At 36.2% G+C, this 14,979-nt stretch overlaps 1 protein-coding gene across 1 annotated transcript in view; it reads left to right on the forward strand.

Moving 5' to 3' along the window:
* The window catches only part of SYNE1 (spectrin repeat containing nuclear envelope protein 1), a 274,529-nt gene that overhangs the window by 227,383 nt on the left and 32,167 nt on the right, over positions 1 to 14,979 (forward strand). The window contains exons 121-127 of the mRNA XM_042812608.1: positions 2,651 to 2,745; positions 3,682 to 3,916; positions 4,677 to 4,871; positions 6,194 to 6,319; positions 7,009 to 7,164; positions 9,087 to 9,245; positions 9,702 to 9,868. Coding sequence (XP_042668542.1) covers positions 2,651 to 2,745; positions 3,682 to 3,916; positions 4,677 to 4,871; positions 6,194 to 6,319; positions 7,009 to 7,164; positions 9,087 to 9,245; positions 9,702 to 9,868 — 1,133 coding nt within the window. The remainder of the gene's footprint in view (positions 1 to 2,650; positions 2,746 to 3,681; positions 3,917 to 4,676; positions 4,872 to 6,193; positions 6,320 to 7,008; positions 7,165 to 9,086; positions 9,246 to 9,701; positions 9,869 to 14,979) is intronic.

Genomic DNA, 14,979 nt, shown 5'->3' on the forward strand with positions numbered 1-14,979 from the left:
GACATGTGCATCAAATAACTCTTTCAGGACAACCATGTAGTCATTCTTGTTCAATTGTCCAGATGTCCATCTGTAAACCTGGTACTTGGTACTTGAGACTCTTACACAGTGCTAGTGCACTGAGACAAGCACTTGCGAAAGTGCTGGTAGAGAAAGAAAAAAAGAGTTGCTTGCCAATACATTTTCAAATTTTTTTCCCTCAGTGTTCAGGTACTGTGTATTCCAATACTTACCCCCCTTTCCTGATTCTTTGAATTCCTATTTCTTTATTGATAGCAATCTGCATACGAGAAGAAATTGGGATTACAAGTGGTCCCACATAACAGAATATCTCATTTTTATGTATTTTTATGTGCATGCACAGAACAAGTATCACAGAATCACAAAATTGTAGGGGTTAGAAGGGACCTCCAGAGATCATCGAGTCCAACCCCCCCTGCCAAAGCAGGTTCCCTACAGCAGGTCGCACAGGTAGGCATCCAGGCAGGTCTTGAACATCTCCAGAGAAGGAGACTCCACCACCTCCCTGGGCAGCCTGTTCCAGTGCTCCATCACCTCACTGTAAAGAAGTTCTTGCGTACATTTGTGCAGAACTTCCTATGCTGCAGTTTCTGGCCGTTTCCCCTTGTCCTGTCTCCACTCACCACTGAAAAGAGTCCGGCCACACCATTCTGCCCCCCACACCTCAGATATTTATAGACCTGGATCAGGTCCCCTCTCAGTCTTCTTTTCTCAAGGCTGAACAGACCCAGTTCACTCAGCCTTTCTTCATAGGGGAGATGCTCCAGGCCCTTCACCATCTTTGTGGCCCTCCTCTGGACTCTTTCCAAGAGATCCCTGTCTTTTTTGTACTGGGGAGCCAGAATTGGACGCAGTACTCCAGATGAGGTCTTGCCAGGGCAGAGTAGAGGGGGAGGATCACCTCCCTCGACCTGCTGGCCACGCTCTTTTTAATGCACCCCAGGATGCCATTGGCCCTCTTGGCCACCAGGGCACACTGCTGGCTCATGGCCAACCTGCTGTCCACCAGGACACCCAGGTCCCTCTCCGCAGAGCTCCTCTCCAGCAGGTCATCCCCCAGCCTGTACTGGTGCATGGAATAATTCCTCCCCAGATGCAAGACTCTACACTTGCTTCTATTAAATCTCATCCAGTTTTTCTCTGCCCAGCTCTCCATCCTATCCAGGTCTTGCTGAATGGCAACACAGCTTTCAGGCGTGTCAGCCAATCCTCCCAACTTCGTGTCATCAGCAAACTTGCTGAGGGTGGCCACTATCCCCTCATCAAGGTCGCTGATGAAAATGTTGAACAAGACTGGACCGACCGAGTAGATTTTTAGAGGAATGAATCTGATTTGGTGTGGGACTTGAATACATCCTCTATAAGCAGAGTTTCTCATGCTTGATAACCTTTTATTTATTGCATCTGTCTTCTCAAAATATAAAATATATTACCTTCTTCTTAAAAAACAAAAAAAATTCTTTCCCTCCTCCTTTCTTTCCTTCCTCCTTTCTTACCCTAAGAGTTATGTTCTGTTGAATCTTTCAACAATACTGTTAGAAACTTGCCTCTTGTGATCCATGCCCTTTCAGCTCGACAGAAATAGATGTGATAGGAACTGAAATTTCTTCCTTCTTACTCAGCTTTCTGAAATTCTCAAACCCGTAGTATGTGGTTTTGGTGAAATTGCTCAACAGAGATATTATTTTCCCTCTGTTCTTGGCTTGGTCATTCCCAAGTGCCAAAGTATTCAAAGAACACTATCAAAGGCATCTTCAAGAAAACTAGGCAACACTGTTTCATTTTATAGGAAAATCCATGAATTGAATAACAATGTCAAAACTTGTTCAGTGATTCAGAGACACAGAATTGCATTTTGAAAAACTACTATGTCATGTAGTAGTCCTGAAGTACATACACTGTTCTTGAAAAGTCTAATTGCACAGGTGCCAGTTGATATTTCACTTGGAGAATCTTGGGTTAAGTTCAGGCAGGGTAAATATCAGTTTAGAACACCATTACTAATAAAAGAAAAAAATGTATTGATCTTCATACTTTGAATCTCTCTGTAAAACCTTTTGAGCATGGAATGTGTCTAGTCCTCGATTGATGCCTAGATTGTACCAAAATAAGGAAAGATGTTTCTAAAAATAAATTTAACTGTAATGTACCTAAGCAGTGTTTGCATAAGTAGTAATTAGATAATTTTTGGTCATAAATAAAGCAAAGTTTAAGTAATACAGGAGTTTTAAAAGTATTAAACTATGTAAACTAAATTGGAAAACATGGAAAATGAATTTCCGGCACATTAACTTGGCCAACCATTTGTTTTAAAGTAATTCTGTTGACTGTATAAAATTCTATTAAAAGTTTGTTCCACCAACCTGCAAACGTTATTTAAATTTAAGAAGGGAAAGCATTAGAATACTCTTAAACTTGTGAGAAAATAAAATGTGCTCTTATGTTCATGCAATAGATACTCTGTGTAGATATTCTTGTAAATTGTAATACTGATGTCACAGTTGTACTCAGAGACATAATTCATAGCTTCCATTGATATTATTTAGCTTTTAAACAACTTCTTAAAATCTCAAAGAACTAATAATTGTTACGAGAAGCCATAATACCATCCTTGTCTCTTGTGCAACAGCTATTCCAGGCAGAGATGTTCAGCCGTCAGCAGATTTTGCATTCAATCATCTCTGATGGACAGCACCTCCTAGAACAAGGACAAGTAGATGACAGGTAGACATTGTTGTGTTTTTTGCCGCTGCTGGCTGTGTGAAGTAATACTTAAATGATTGGGAGATTTCTGAACAGAGAATGTCGCAAAAGATGTCAACGTTCAAGTCATGCTCTTCTGAAGCAGGCTTTACTGTCGATGTGGTTAAAATATTAATCAGTTAGATTTTAAATAAGACTTTTCTTTAGGATGACATGGGGTAGATGTGTTTGCATTTGGGAATGCAGCAGCCTTGAGGCTGATTCTCTGATAAGGATTTGTCTTGTATTGTCAAATAAATCACATATGTCTTTTCTGATGGAACTTCAAAACACCTTTCACCAAAAGACCCAGCAGTAATTGATTTACAGCCAGTTACATGCACTTTGAGGCAGCTGCGGACATACCTCAGAGAAGATCACCTGAAGCATAAATGTAATTGAAAAGAAATTCATTTCTGTCTCAGAGATTTTGTTTTATATAATTCCAGAAATCAGTGGAGTGTGACTGTATTAACACTTGTGCATATGTAGTGGCTTTGCTTAAGGGTATCATGGTTTTAGTTTTAGGATTTTCTTGTTGGGGGGTTATGAGAGTCTTGATACTCCTTCATATATTTTTCACCTGCTTTGAGCTAGCTCAGGGTGAATCATGAAATCTCCATTCTCTCCTACGAATTTGGATAATTTAATCTAGCAAGAACTAAGTTTTTGTTGCAAGTAAAAGAGTTGTGGTTTTTTTTCAATCTTAATAATTGGATCCCTTTGATTATCCATGTGTACGATCTGTGGAGTTCTCATCCTCAGTCAACTGTCATGAGAGTTCAGTGCTTTTCTTCTAGTGCTTAATAATTAGCAGACAAAAAACACTTCACATTCCCTCCTCTCCACTTAATTTCAGTAAATAAATAGATAAAGTATGAAAGCTACTGCAGATTTTTATTTATTAATTTACAATAGGGATGAATTTAATCTGAAGCTGACACTTCTGAGTAATCAATGGCAAGGAGTAATTCGCCGGGCACAGCAGAGGAGAGGGATTATTGACAGCCAGATCCATCAGTGGCAGCGCTACAGGGAGATGGCAGAGAAACTACGCAAGTGGCTGGTGGAAACGTCCTGTCAGCCAGTGAGCGGTCTGGGAAATGCTCCTATCCCATTGCAGCAGGCCAGAGCACTGCTGGATGAAGTGCAGGTATGTCCAGCATATTTGAAGAGGAAAGAACATCCTTTTTTAAATTTTATTTTTAACCACCTTTATTATTCAAAAAGTGCTTGAAAGTGCATTAGTTTCAGACTTTCTGCTTCACAGAAAGCAACATTAGATATCAGTTGTTCTTTCAAAATGTCATAGTCTCAGAAGCAACGTTTTGATGGCATGTAATGGCAAATTTAAAAAACTCAAGCTTTGATTGTTTCTGGTTTTGCTTTGTAACTAACCTCATATTGAAACAGTCTTAAGAGCCACAATTATGTCAAATTTGAGGAGTGTTTTCTTGCTAACAAAAAAGATACTTTGAATGTCTGATATGATCTTCATGTGAAGCTAACGATAACTATTTAGCAGCTTGGTGTCTTCAAGCTTTTTTAACCGGAAGATATTATATAAGTGATAAAGCTTGTAAGAATAATGAGTTTTCAAAGAGCTGTTTTTCCTCAAGATCAGTTGAGATACTGATATGAATGAGGAGAAAAAGAAGTCCTCTATGTCTTTAACTTCTTGGAGAAATTTTCTAATGATCTGCTGCAGTAGATGATGGCAAAATAAAAGGTAGGGTAAAGCATTTGGGCTGCAGCTCCTGCTTTAGTCAAAATATGCAATCAAATAAAAGTTAGTTAAGTACAGACTTGAGGATGAGTTGTAATTCTCATTACAAAAACATTACCAAAAAAAATACGAAGTTGACAAGAAACTGACAAAAAGTTGACAAGAAAAAAACTGTTTGTATTTGCAGCTTAAAGAGAAAGTTCTCCTAAGGCAACAAGGCAGTTATATCCTGACTGTGGAAGCTGGGAAGCAATTACTGCTCTCTGCTGACAGTGGAGCTGAAGCAGCCCTGCAGGCAGAGCTTACAGAAATTCAGGAGCAATGGAAGAAAGTTAGCACCCAACTGGAAGAACAGAAGAAGCAGGTTGCTTTATTACTGAAAGTAAATATATTGTTTTTTTCTGTACTTTCAAGTTCACCGTTTCTCATTCTGAACCATGATAAAGAAAAGTATTCTAAAGAAATGAGTACATATACAGGAATTGCATGTATGTTATATAAGCTCATAATTTCACTACCTCTAATTATAAAATATTTAAAAATAGAAGTAATAATATTTTGCAGTAGGCCTGTATGTTTCTTGATATCTTTTAACTGATATTTCCACACCCATCATTTTCAGCATAAAGCAATTATGTAATTTATTTTGCACAATACTTGTTAGCCTTTATACATATGACATTGAAAATTAGATCTGTCTTATTCTCTCACATGACAATATCAATATCTACTTAGCCAGTTTGTATTTCCTTCATGTGTCTTGAGTATTTGCTGTCTTAAGTAAAGCACTTGGAAGAGGGGGACTTGAACTTCATTTTAATGTAAGCAGTCTTCAGAATGCCTACTAACTTCACTCCAAGTACAAAAGATGGTAGACTGGGATTTAATTTTGGTCTGTTCATTTTTCTTTTTAGCTTTTTTCATATGAAATAAATTGAACTTGCTTGTATTAACAGAATAAGGCAAGTGCTTTTAGAACAGTTTCTGAGGTCTAATAGAAATATGAACACGTTAATTTTGATTGTAAGAAGCAAAGTGATACAAGAAAATTAAGTATTGTTTTGGAAAAGTTCCATTAAGTATACTTTTCTTCCTGTTTCAAGTCTTGTTCATTCTACCTCAGGTTCTAGTTGGAAAGTTGCATCAGAAAATTTTAATCATGAAATCTTGTATCTATGGAAATGAAAACTTCTGTGATATGATGTCCCAGTGAAAAATATAGGACTTGATGCTTGGAGGGAAGGAAGCAGGGAAATTTACCACACAAATTGCACATTTAGAGGAGGTACTGCAGGTGCTTCAGTGTGAGCTGAATTCACACTACTCCAAACTTTTTTTTCTGAATTTTGATGCACCAGGCATTCAGGAAACGAAGTGGAAATTCATTTGGAGAGTTCAAGGTGTTTCTGAAAGGATGGAATTGTAATTAGACAATGTTGCAATAACAGGAATCCTTGACTTCTATGTTTCTTCTCGTAGAAACCAACAGAAAACAAAACAAAAAGTAACCTAAAAAAGATTTTAAATCCAGTTTACATATGAGCCTAGTTTTGAGACTCTGAGTATTATTTAAAAGAGAATTTCAGTACATGTTATTATTATGGAAATGTTTTCACTCTTTATGTTGATTGATTTGACTAACCACTAAATACAGTAAGTATAATCTAGATCTGAACTGAATTCTAATAAACTTTCTGCCCTCAGGACTGGGAAAGATCTGAAAAGGGTATAGCAGACTCCCTGGAGAAGCTAAGATCATTCAAAAAAAAGCTTTCTCAGCCTTTGCCAGAACACCATGATGAGCTGAATGCAGAACAGATTCGTTGCAAGGTAAAGTACTTCTCTGTTGACTGTTGCTTCATCTCTGGATGCTTTTTGCAGCAACATCTTTCATTGTTAACAGGCTTTACATTAATGGCTATGTAAAGCAGCCAAGCATCTTTGTGAAAAGCTAAGAAGCCATCCTTGTAACATTTGGACAGTATAAATCCTGCAGGGTAGTAATTGAAAAGTTCAAAGGATGCATATAGAAAAGAGCAAAGATATTAGAATAGAGTCTGAAAAATATTGTAGAAATACTAAATATTTGTAAGTTTTTGTAATATAAACTCTTGATTCAAACTTAACTCATGATCTAAACAGTTCTCTTAGTGATTCTTATTTGAGGTGGGATTGCTGTTGTGGATCTTATGTACCATTTATATGTTATATTCCTTGCAGTCAATAAATGTGATACAACTTGAAAGCATTTTCACTAGAGAGAACTCTCAAAATCTCTGGAACTTTAGAGATATTTGAGTGCTAATTTGGTTTGTGAATATTTGACACAAGACTGATGTATCATCTTCTATCAGGGTTGAAAATATGGGTACACATGGAGTTGGTATTTTCTTTTTCTTTAAAACAAGACTGAAGCATTCCTCTTGAAATAGTGGATCTGCTTAGATATGACTTTGATTCAGTGAGATAAAAATACTCATCTCTGTACTTGTCCTTTTTGCTTATGCTCATCTTTTAAGGAATTAGAGAATGCTGTTGATGGATGGACAGATGACCTTGCACATCTCTCTCTGCTGAAGGAGTCCTTGTCTACCTATATAAGTGCAGATGATATTTCAGTCCTCAGTGAGCGTATAGAGCTTCTGCACAGACAGTGGGAGGAGCTGTGCCATCAGGCAAGTATAGTACTGAGCTTTGATATGAGCATGCAAACTAAAAAGGTTTTGGAGAAACAGTTGAATGCAAATAGAGTCTTTTAGAAAAGATGCATGTAGAAACTGGTAAAAATCATATTTGAGCACTTGCTGAATTAGGTATAACATCCATTGAAACGTTCCCTTTCGTTATTACTTAGATTTTCAGTTTTCTTGAACTTCACCATCGAGACTGTATATAAAACTTAAGAAGAAAAAAAAACGAAAAAGACATGCTTGTGATATGAGACTGCAGCACAGGGCAAACAGAAGTAATACAGTAAACTATGCTTTTGTGGAGGAGCTGTGCTCAGAAATGTTGTCCACTCCCCACTCAGCATTTCTTTCATACCTCTACTTTTGCTGATGATTTCTACCTCTTCAGATGTTAGTGTCAGCATTTCTTTAAGTCCAAGGGTGACTTGCTTGGCTGTGCAATGAGCTTAAGAGAATTGTTTGATTTTTCAGCTACATAGTGCTAGCAGTGTATTTTTTTTGCATCCTTTTTCACTTACAGATTTGACTCCCTCATCCAGTTTTTCAGATTATTCTAATGTTATTGCTGTAGTTCAGTAGACGTTACTGTGCACATGTCTGGGGCTAGCATGGAAATAGTTACCTTACATACATTTTCCATGAAGTCTTCAAAAACATCCCCAAAATAGAAAAAATATTTCTCAGTTAACAGTGAGAAACTTGTTATTAGTTTCATTTGAACGAGCTGACACAGATACATCTAACCTATGGTGTAGTCACTAAACATATTAAGAGATTAAAGGAGGGAGATGAGTAAAGAAGTTTTATCTTATTTTTGTACGTATTGAGTGCTTCAGGATGTAACCTAAAGCAACAGCGTTCAACCGTTTCTTATTTCCGGAAATCTGCCATCAAGTTTAGAACCACAAAAAGGAAATGGTGAGATCATGTATGCTACTGTTAAACCTAACATGGTAGTCAGTGAACACACTTTTTTATGAAAGAACAGATGCAGTTTTCATCTTTTCAGATGAAATGCTAACATAATGTCAGAAACAACTTAGAGTAGAACGAGGAAATAAATGATGGTTCAAATATCTGAAACTACAAAGATATGACTTTGCTGTTCACCTTCTGCCACCACTTCGATTTCAATGTCCATCCTTATCTGTCAAGGACGGACTGTTACTCATAGTCTGAGATGATAATACCGCTATAGCAATTTCTTAAACATTGAAATGCTTTTCTTCGTTTTTTATTAAATACAGCATTTGAATGTTTTATGCTTATTACGTAAGCCCTTGGGAATCCCTGAATGTAACAACAAGATTCAGGAGAAATAGTCATCTATGGAATGACTGTATTGAGACTCAAGTAGAAAGTAGCTTATGCAAAAAATATTTGCAGGAAAAAAAGTGCATCTTTGCATTTATGCATTTATGCACAAATTGCACAATTTAACCTGTGCAATACGTGTATTTTTTTTTTTTTTTTTTCTTCTTTGATCAAGCATTTATACCTTCCTTTTTAGATAATCTCTTAAACTGAAAAGAAACTATTGGCATGCTTTAATAGCTCTTGTAAGTTTGCCAAAATTGTAAAAAAAAAAAAAAAAAAAAAAAAAAAAATTTTTTTTTTTTATTATTGGGAAACCTAAAATACACTCTGAAAGAATATATATAGACACAATACTGAGCCTAATATTTGAACGCCTCCCATTATGCAATAGAACTGTGAGAATCCTGAGAATAACACTTACCTCTAAACTCTCAAAGAATCATACAAACTTTTTGCAGTACAAATCCAGTTTTTTGTAATGGAAGCAAGCGCCTTCGGTTCATCTGCAGATCCAGAGGAGTTCACAGTGAGGCACAATGTGCTTCAACTGTCTCTAAAATTCATTTACTTTTTTTTCTGAATATTTTAAGGTATCTTTACGTCGACAGCAAGTTAGTGAGAAACTGAATGAGTGGGCTGTCTTCAGCGAGAAGAACAAGGAGCTCTGTGAGTGGCTGACACAAATGGAAAGTAAAGTTTCTCAAAATGGTGACATCGTCATAGAAGAAATGATCGAGAAACTTAGAAAGGTATCGTACAGAGCATGTATACTTACATATTTTCTTTTACTTTTTGCTGCTTTTGTGTTGCGAAGAGAATACTGAATTAGCTGAAATCAAGGTTTTACCTGAAATGGATGCTTATAAGTTCCAGTGAGGCTGCGTATTTGTGTTTTCTCGCTGTGCAGCTTTTTCCTGTCCTTCTTCAGGTGGTACCATCCAAGATATCAGAAAATTAAGTGATTTGATTTTAAACCAATTGCTTTACTCCTGTAAGGAGTTTAACTATACTTTCATAGATGGGTTGGTTTTTTTTCCATTCTTCTGATAAAGTTGTTTGTAGTTATACTCTAAAATTAAAGAGGCTGTCATTTATTACTAGAACAAAAACACGTCAACATTCACTGGTATTTTTGTATAGTTCCTTTAGTAATGTAAAGCAAAATGTATTCAGTATTTATCTTCTGATTGCACTTTTCTATCCAGGATTATCAAGAGGAAATTGCTGTAGCCCAAGAGAGCAAAATCCAGCTCCAGCAAATGGGAGAGCGACTTGCTAAAGCCAGCCATGAGAGTAAAGCATCAGAGATTGAGTACAAACTTGGCAAGATCAATGACAGATGGCAACATCTTCTGGATCTTATTGCAGCCAGGTAAAACAATTGTTTTGTTTCTAATTGCTACATGATACAGATGAATGTACTGGGCATCATGGAATTAAAATATTTTTTTTATCTGCCTTTCCATTATTAATAATGAATGGGTCTGTTCTCAACCATCAACACTGTTCTGTGAAATTTACTCTCCCGTTTGCCTTTTGTATTTCTTCATATGTTATTTCAGCAAGTAAAAAGGAGATAATTCCAAACACTGTCTGCTATGTCTGAGTTACACGGGATTGGTGGCAGCCAGATTTAGTGAGCCTTGTTTCAATTCCATCTCATGTTAGAGGAGATTAGATTAATTTAAAAACATTAAAAAATGGCAGAACAATCTGAATAGCGCATTTGTTGTTTTAATTTGGGTTTCTGAAGAGGAGTTCCAAAAATAAGTCTGACTGATTGATAAGATAGACATACAGCAAATTAAAGATTATCATCAAGGCTGTTACAAAAAAAACAACAAAAAAAACAAAAACAACAACAACAACAAAAAAACAGCCATTTTCATAACTTAGGGAAATACAGGGCTGCTTGATGATATGTTGATATGTGAAAAAAACTGGCTTATTTGTTTCAGTATTTTTTGCCCTGAGTCACAGTACAACATCCTCCAGACAGTAATTTTGGCATGGTTTTGTATATGCATTTCATAAAATGTATATATACTCTCTACTATTTTGCACTTCTCCAATTAAGTATGTATGAATTAATAATACTTTAGCCTCGCATGCAGCAAAAACGTTTGCCTTGTTGTGTTATCTTCTTTTCAAAATCCATTTTCATATGATTTTACTGTATTTCTACTCTGAAACCTGTAAGCATGCAAACAGTAAATTTTGTGTAAGCTCAAGCATTCTGGTTCCATGTCCTTTTATAGCAGTTTGTTTTAAAGTAATGAAAGCTGTATACTTCCTGCAGAACAGTCAAGTCAGGAAGTGGTGCATTGCTGCCAAAGAGACTGCTGGTTTCAGAGGATGTGATACATCACCAGTTGTTGATCATAACAGATATTTGCTGTATTTTTATGTGTCTTTAGAAACACCTACTCAGACAATTTTTCGAATGTTGTGTTCAAATCATACCTTTAGGAAATTTCTAGTGAAAAGCAAAATGACATTCAGAAATTGTAAAATTTTTTTATTTTTTTTTTTTTAAATCTATGTTGTCTGTTTAGTATTAAAGATTAGTGCTCGATATAGAGACAGATAAGGGCATCATTGTTAGGGTGACAGGAGGAAGGGTAGGTGTAAATTGAGTTATCTGCTTAAACTTTCTCATTCTGTTATCTTGAAGTAGGATGTCAAGCCCTAGCACTAGACTAATATATGTGAAATATTTATTTACTTTTGTTTCCAGAACTAACCCTTCAATTTAGCCTTTTTAATTAATGTGGGATATAAAGTACAGATTGGGAAATGACTGACTGGAGAGCAGCCTATAGATGGACATCTGGAAGTGCTGGCTCGATATGAACAGCAGCTTGTCCTAGCAACCAGGAAGGAAGGCTATATTCTGGTGTGCATTAAGCACAGCATAGCCACCTCATCAAAACTGATGGTTCTCCAGCCTCACTTGGAATACTGTGTGCAGTTCTAGGCTCTCCAATTTAAGAAGGCTCTTAAAAGCTGGTTAAAAGGCTGGAAGTCGAATCCCTGGAGGAGCAGTTGAGGACACTGGGTTTATCACACATATAAGAAAGGAAATTAAGGGATCATCTAATTGCCCTGTAAATCTTTCTGGAGTGGGGAAATGGGAAAGGAGGTGTCCATCATTTCTCACCGGTATCTAGTGACAGGACACATGGCAGTGTCTCAGAGCTTCATCAGGGTTGGTTCAAAGTGGAAATTAGGAAAAAATTAGTTACCAAGATAGTTAAGCATTGAAAAAGGCTTTCTGGAGAGGCGGTTGGTGTCCTGTACCTTTTTGTGTTTAAGAAGCATGTTAGTAATGCATTTAATGATCTGTTTTAACTTTGATGTTACCCCTGAAGTAGATTAACAGTTGAACTCAATGACTGTTGTAGGTCTCTTTCAACCAGATCTAGACTACACTAGTTCGTTCAATCTAGTGTGCCTATTATCATATGTAATTAAATATATAAACTTCTTCATTTCCAGACCATACTGAAGTGAGAAAGAATGCAAAGTATGAATGCTGCATTTCTAAAGCTGGGAAGTAAATCTTGGCAAGGATTGATGCCGAGTAATAGAGATTTTGCTAGTTCAGTTGTAGTTCAGACTGATATAAATTAAAACCCAGTTAAGTAATTCCTACTGATCAAAAACATTTGCATCCTCCAAAGTACTTTTAGAAGACTGTCGAGTCTCTTGAGCATTTTGCTATGTATCAGAGTGTGTTCCTATTTTGATACTTTTCAATTGGGGATATATCGTATAACATGAATTTTGGCTGCATTCAGTTAGAAAATGTGAATTATTTTTTCTGGTGTTAAGAATAAAACAGACCTCTTATTCTGGATCCTTGACAGTGTTAATAAATGCACATTTTTTTCTTCAAAATCACAGTCATACTTTGGAGCATTTTTCCTAGTGTTTTATTAGTACAGTATGGTAATATGGGTGTGAATCTTTTCTTGTTGATTTTATGCTTGATGATGGAACTTCTTCATTCCCTTGTAAAAATCCTTCTTTCTCATGTTCTGTTCCCTTACCCACTTCTTATCTCTCTGCTATGAGGAGATAACTGAAGAAAGACAGCTACAGAAAGGCAGTTGTGTCTTTTTATCCAAAGACTTATATTTCTATCTTTTTTAAAAATATTGACCCTTAAAGTGGAATTTGTTTGATAAGTGTTAGAGATGTTAACTGCCAACAAGTACTGTATTTGCTGGTACTGTTCAGGCTTTGCAAGGAAGGCTTTGTTGTATATTTTTTCCCTCCCTTCCCCTTGCACTCATGATCCACATTCCTGGAGATCAAGTCTGGCACATGTTGATGAATGCAGGTTTTATTTAGAAACATGACCACTTGTCACCATTCAGGCTCATGTTATCAAGCAACGTCTGCTAACATTTGTTTGGCATGCAATATTTTCTGTACAGTACTCAGCAGCAAAGAGAAGTTTGTTTCTTTTCCTGCCCCCATACAAAGCACACTGTTTGCAAGCTTTTGAAGTGGAAGCTCTTCTTTTTAATGCTGGAAAATTTCATGGTGGTGGCAGAGGATTTGCGTGCTGTGAGGATGGCGGAGGACGGCAGTGTGGATTCAGATCTCCCAGACTGTAATTGTGATATCACAAGGCAGGCAGCTATTTTTGTTTGCTTTTAACTGATACAGTTCTTTCTGAAGTCTTGGTTTGCCAGAAAACGGGAATGTTGATAGGTGGAAATCAGCTGTTTTCTGCTCAATTTGAAAAGTTAACACTGAGAACAACCTTATTTTACAGCTAGGGCTTTTGGATCTCAGATTAGGATTTTATAACTAATGCAGACTTACAGCTATTAACAACTCACTACAATTTCTTTGTTGCCTGAAAGAAACTTGACCGATTTTACTGATGTTTTTAAATGAGTGTATATAACAGAGGCAAACTGTATTTTCTTACTATCTGTGTCATTGTGGATACATGCAAAAGGCAGAGAAGAGGCTGTAAATACAGGATTTCAGACTTTACATACTTAATTTGATCTGTCTTTGTATATGGATGAAAACACTTTAACTGCTTTTAATACTGGAATTCAAGCTACATTTCCTTAGATTTTCGATTCAACTCCTCCTTTGCCTTCTTCCCTTTGTCTTTTCTACAATTTTTTTCTGGGTTTGTTCAGAGTTCTATAAATTTATTCTCTGAAAGTGAAAACTGTGATCTGAAGAGCAATTATAATTGTTAATACCAGTATTGTGGTACACATTTGTGCTGTCCTTTGGATTTTACATCTTTTTAAAACATAAAAACATAATTTTTAAACTGATTTTTTAAACTGCTTTTAATGGTGACTTTTATCCCTACTGTTTTATAGAAAAAAAGTGTTTCTTGAAATCTTGTCTCTGGAGTAGAAAAGTTTTTTCACTTGTGTTTTCTATTGGCTTTATACATGTTTAACTAACATGGTCTTAGTGAGGTTTTTTAAGTTTAATATCAGCAATCGGTTGTCTGAGGAATGACTAATACAGTAGCTATGAGTTCTATATGATGCATTGTTACAGGTTTACAAGGCTGTTCCTGTTGAGGTTTAAGTGGATTCTAAGGCTTTCTGGTTTTAGGACCAGTTGAATTAGAGGCTTTTGGGCTTACTTTCTGCTCCAAATTGCTTTCTCTCTCATTTTTAATGGAAAATAGACATTTTAATGTAATTACTTACTTAGGGAAACTGAGGTATTTTCATTTAGATACATGGAAAAGTATGTATTATAAGCCAGTTCAAACTTTCACATGAGTTTTCCTTGTTAGATCATAGAAATTAACAGTTCAATTCTGCAGTATTTTCCTTTCTGAGAGTCTTATTATGTAGCAATAATGATATAGATAGATATCTAAAACAAGTTTTAAAACAAAAATGGCATGTGTCCAACACTTAGCTTTCAGTGTGAAGTCTTCATTATCAAGAATGGAAGTTATCTCAGATCTCTTGAAGTAGCATGCATAAGTGCTGTAACAAAGCATGAGATGATTATCTGAATAATTAAGTGTTTAAAGATCATCTTGTAAATGAAATCTTCAAAGGTCAAAAATTACAGTTAAGTAGGCATCCTACATACTTAGATGGTTTCTAATTCAACCTTTGTCTCTAAGCAGAGCTTTTAGTTTTGTTTTCAGTCTCTCAGGCCCTTTGACATTAACATAGAAAGGTGGGGTTCTGATCTGTTTAAAAAAAAAAAAAAAAAAAAAAAAAAAAGGAAGCTCAGCATGTTCCAAGAAGCACTCGCTATTTGCTTCTATTTGTACCATGGGCAAGGAATCTGTTGTGTTAGATTTTGTACAAATAAAGAACACTATGAACAGTAAAGGTAGTGAGGTGAGGGAAGGAGTTGTCCTTACCTTGAGGTATATATTTCATATGTCATTTCATTTTCTTTTTGTCTCTTGAGGTCATATGACTGAAAATAACACTATCGGGTTGCTGTTGATTTTTTTTCCCTCCG

This window comes from Centrocercus urophasianus, unplaced genomic scaffold (genome assembly GCF_019232065.1).
Source record: "Centrocercus urophasianus isolate 14NV4802_14NV808 unplaced genomic scaffold, USGS_Curo_1.0 seq_10, whole genome shotgun sequence".
Classification (NCBI taxonomy): Eukaryota; Metazoa; Chordata; class Aves; order Galliformes; family Phasianidae; genus Centrocercus; species Centrocercus urophasianus.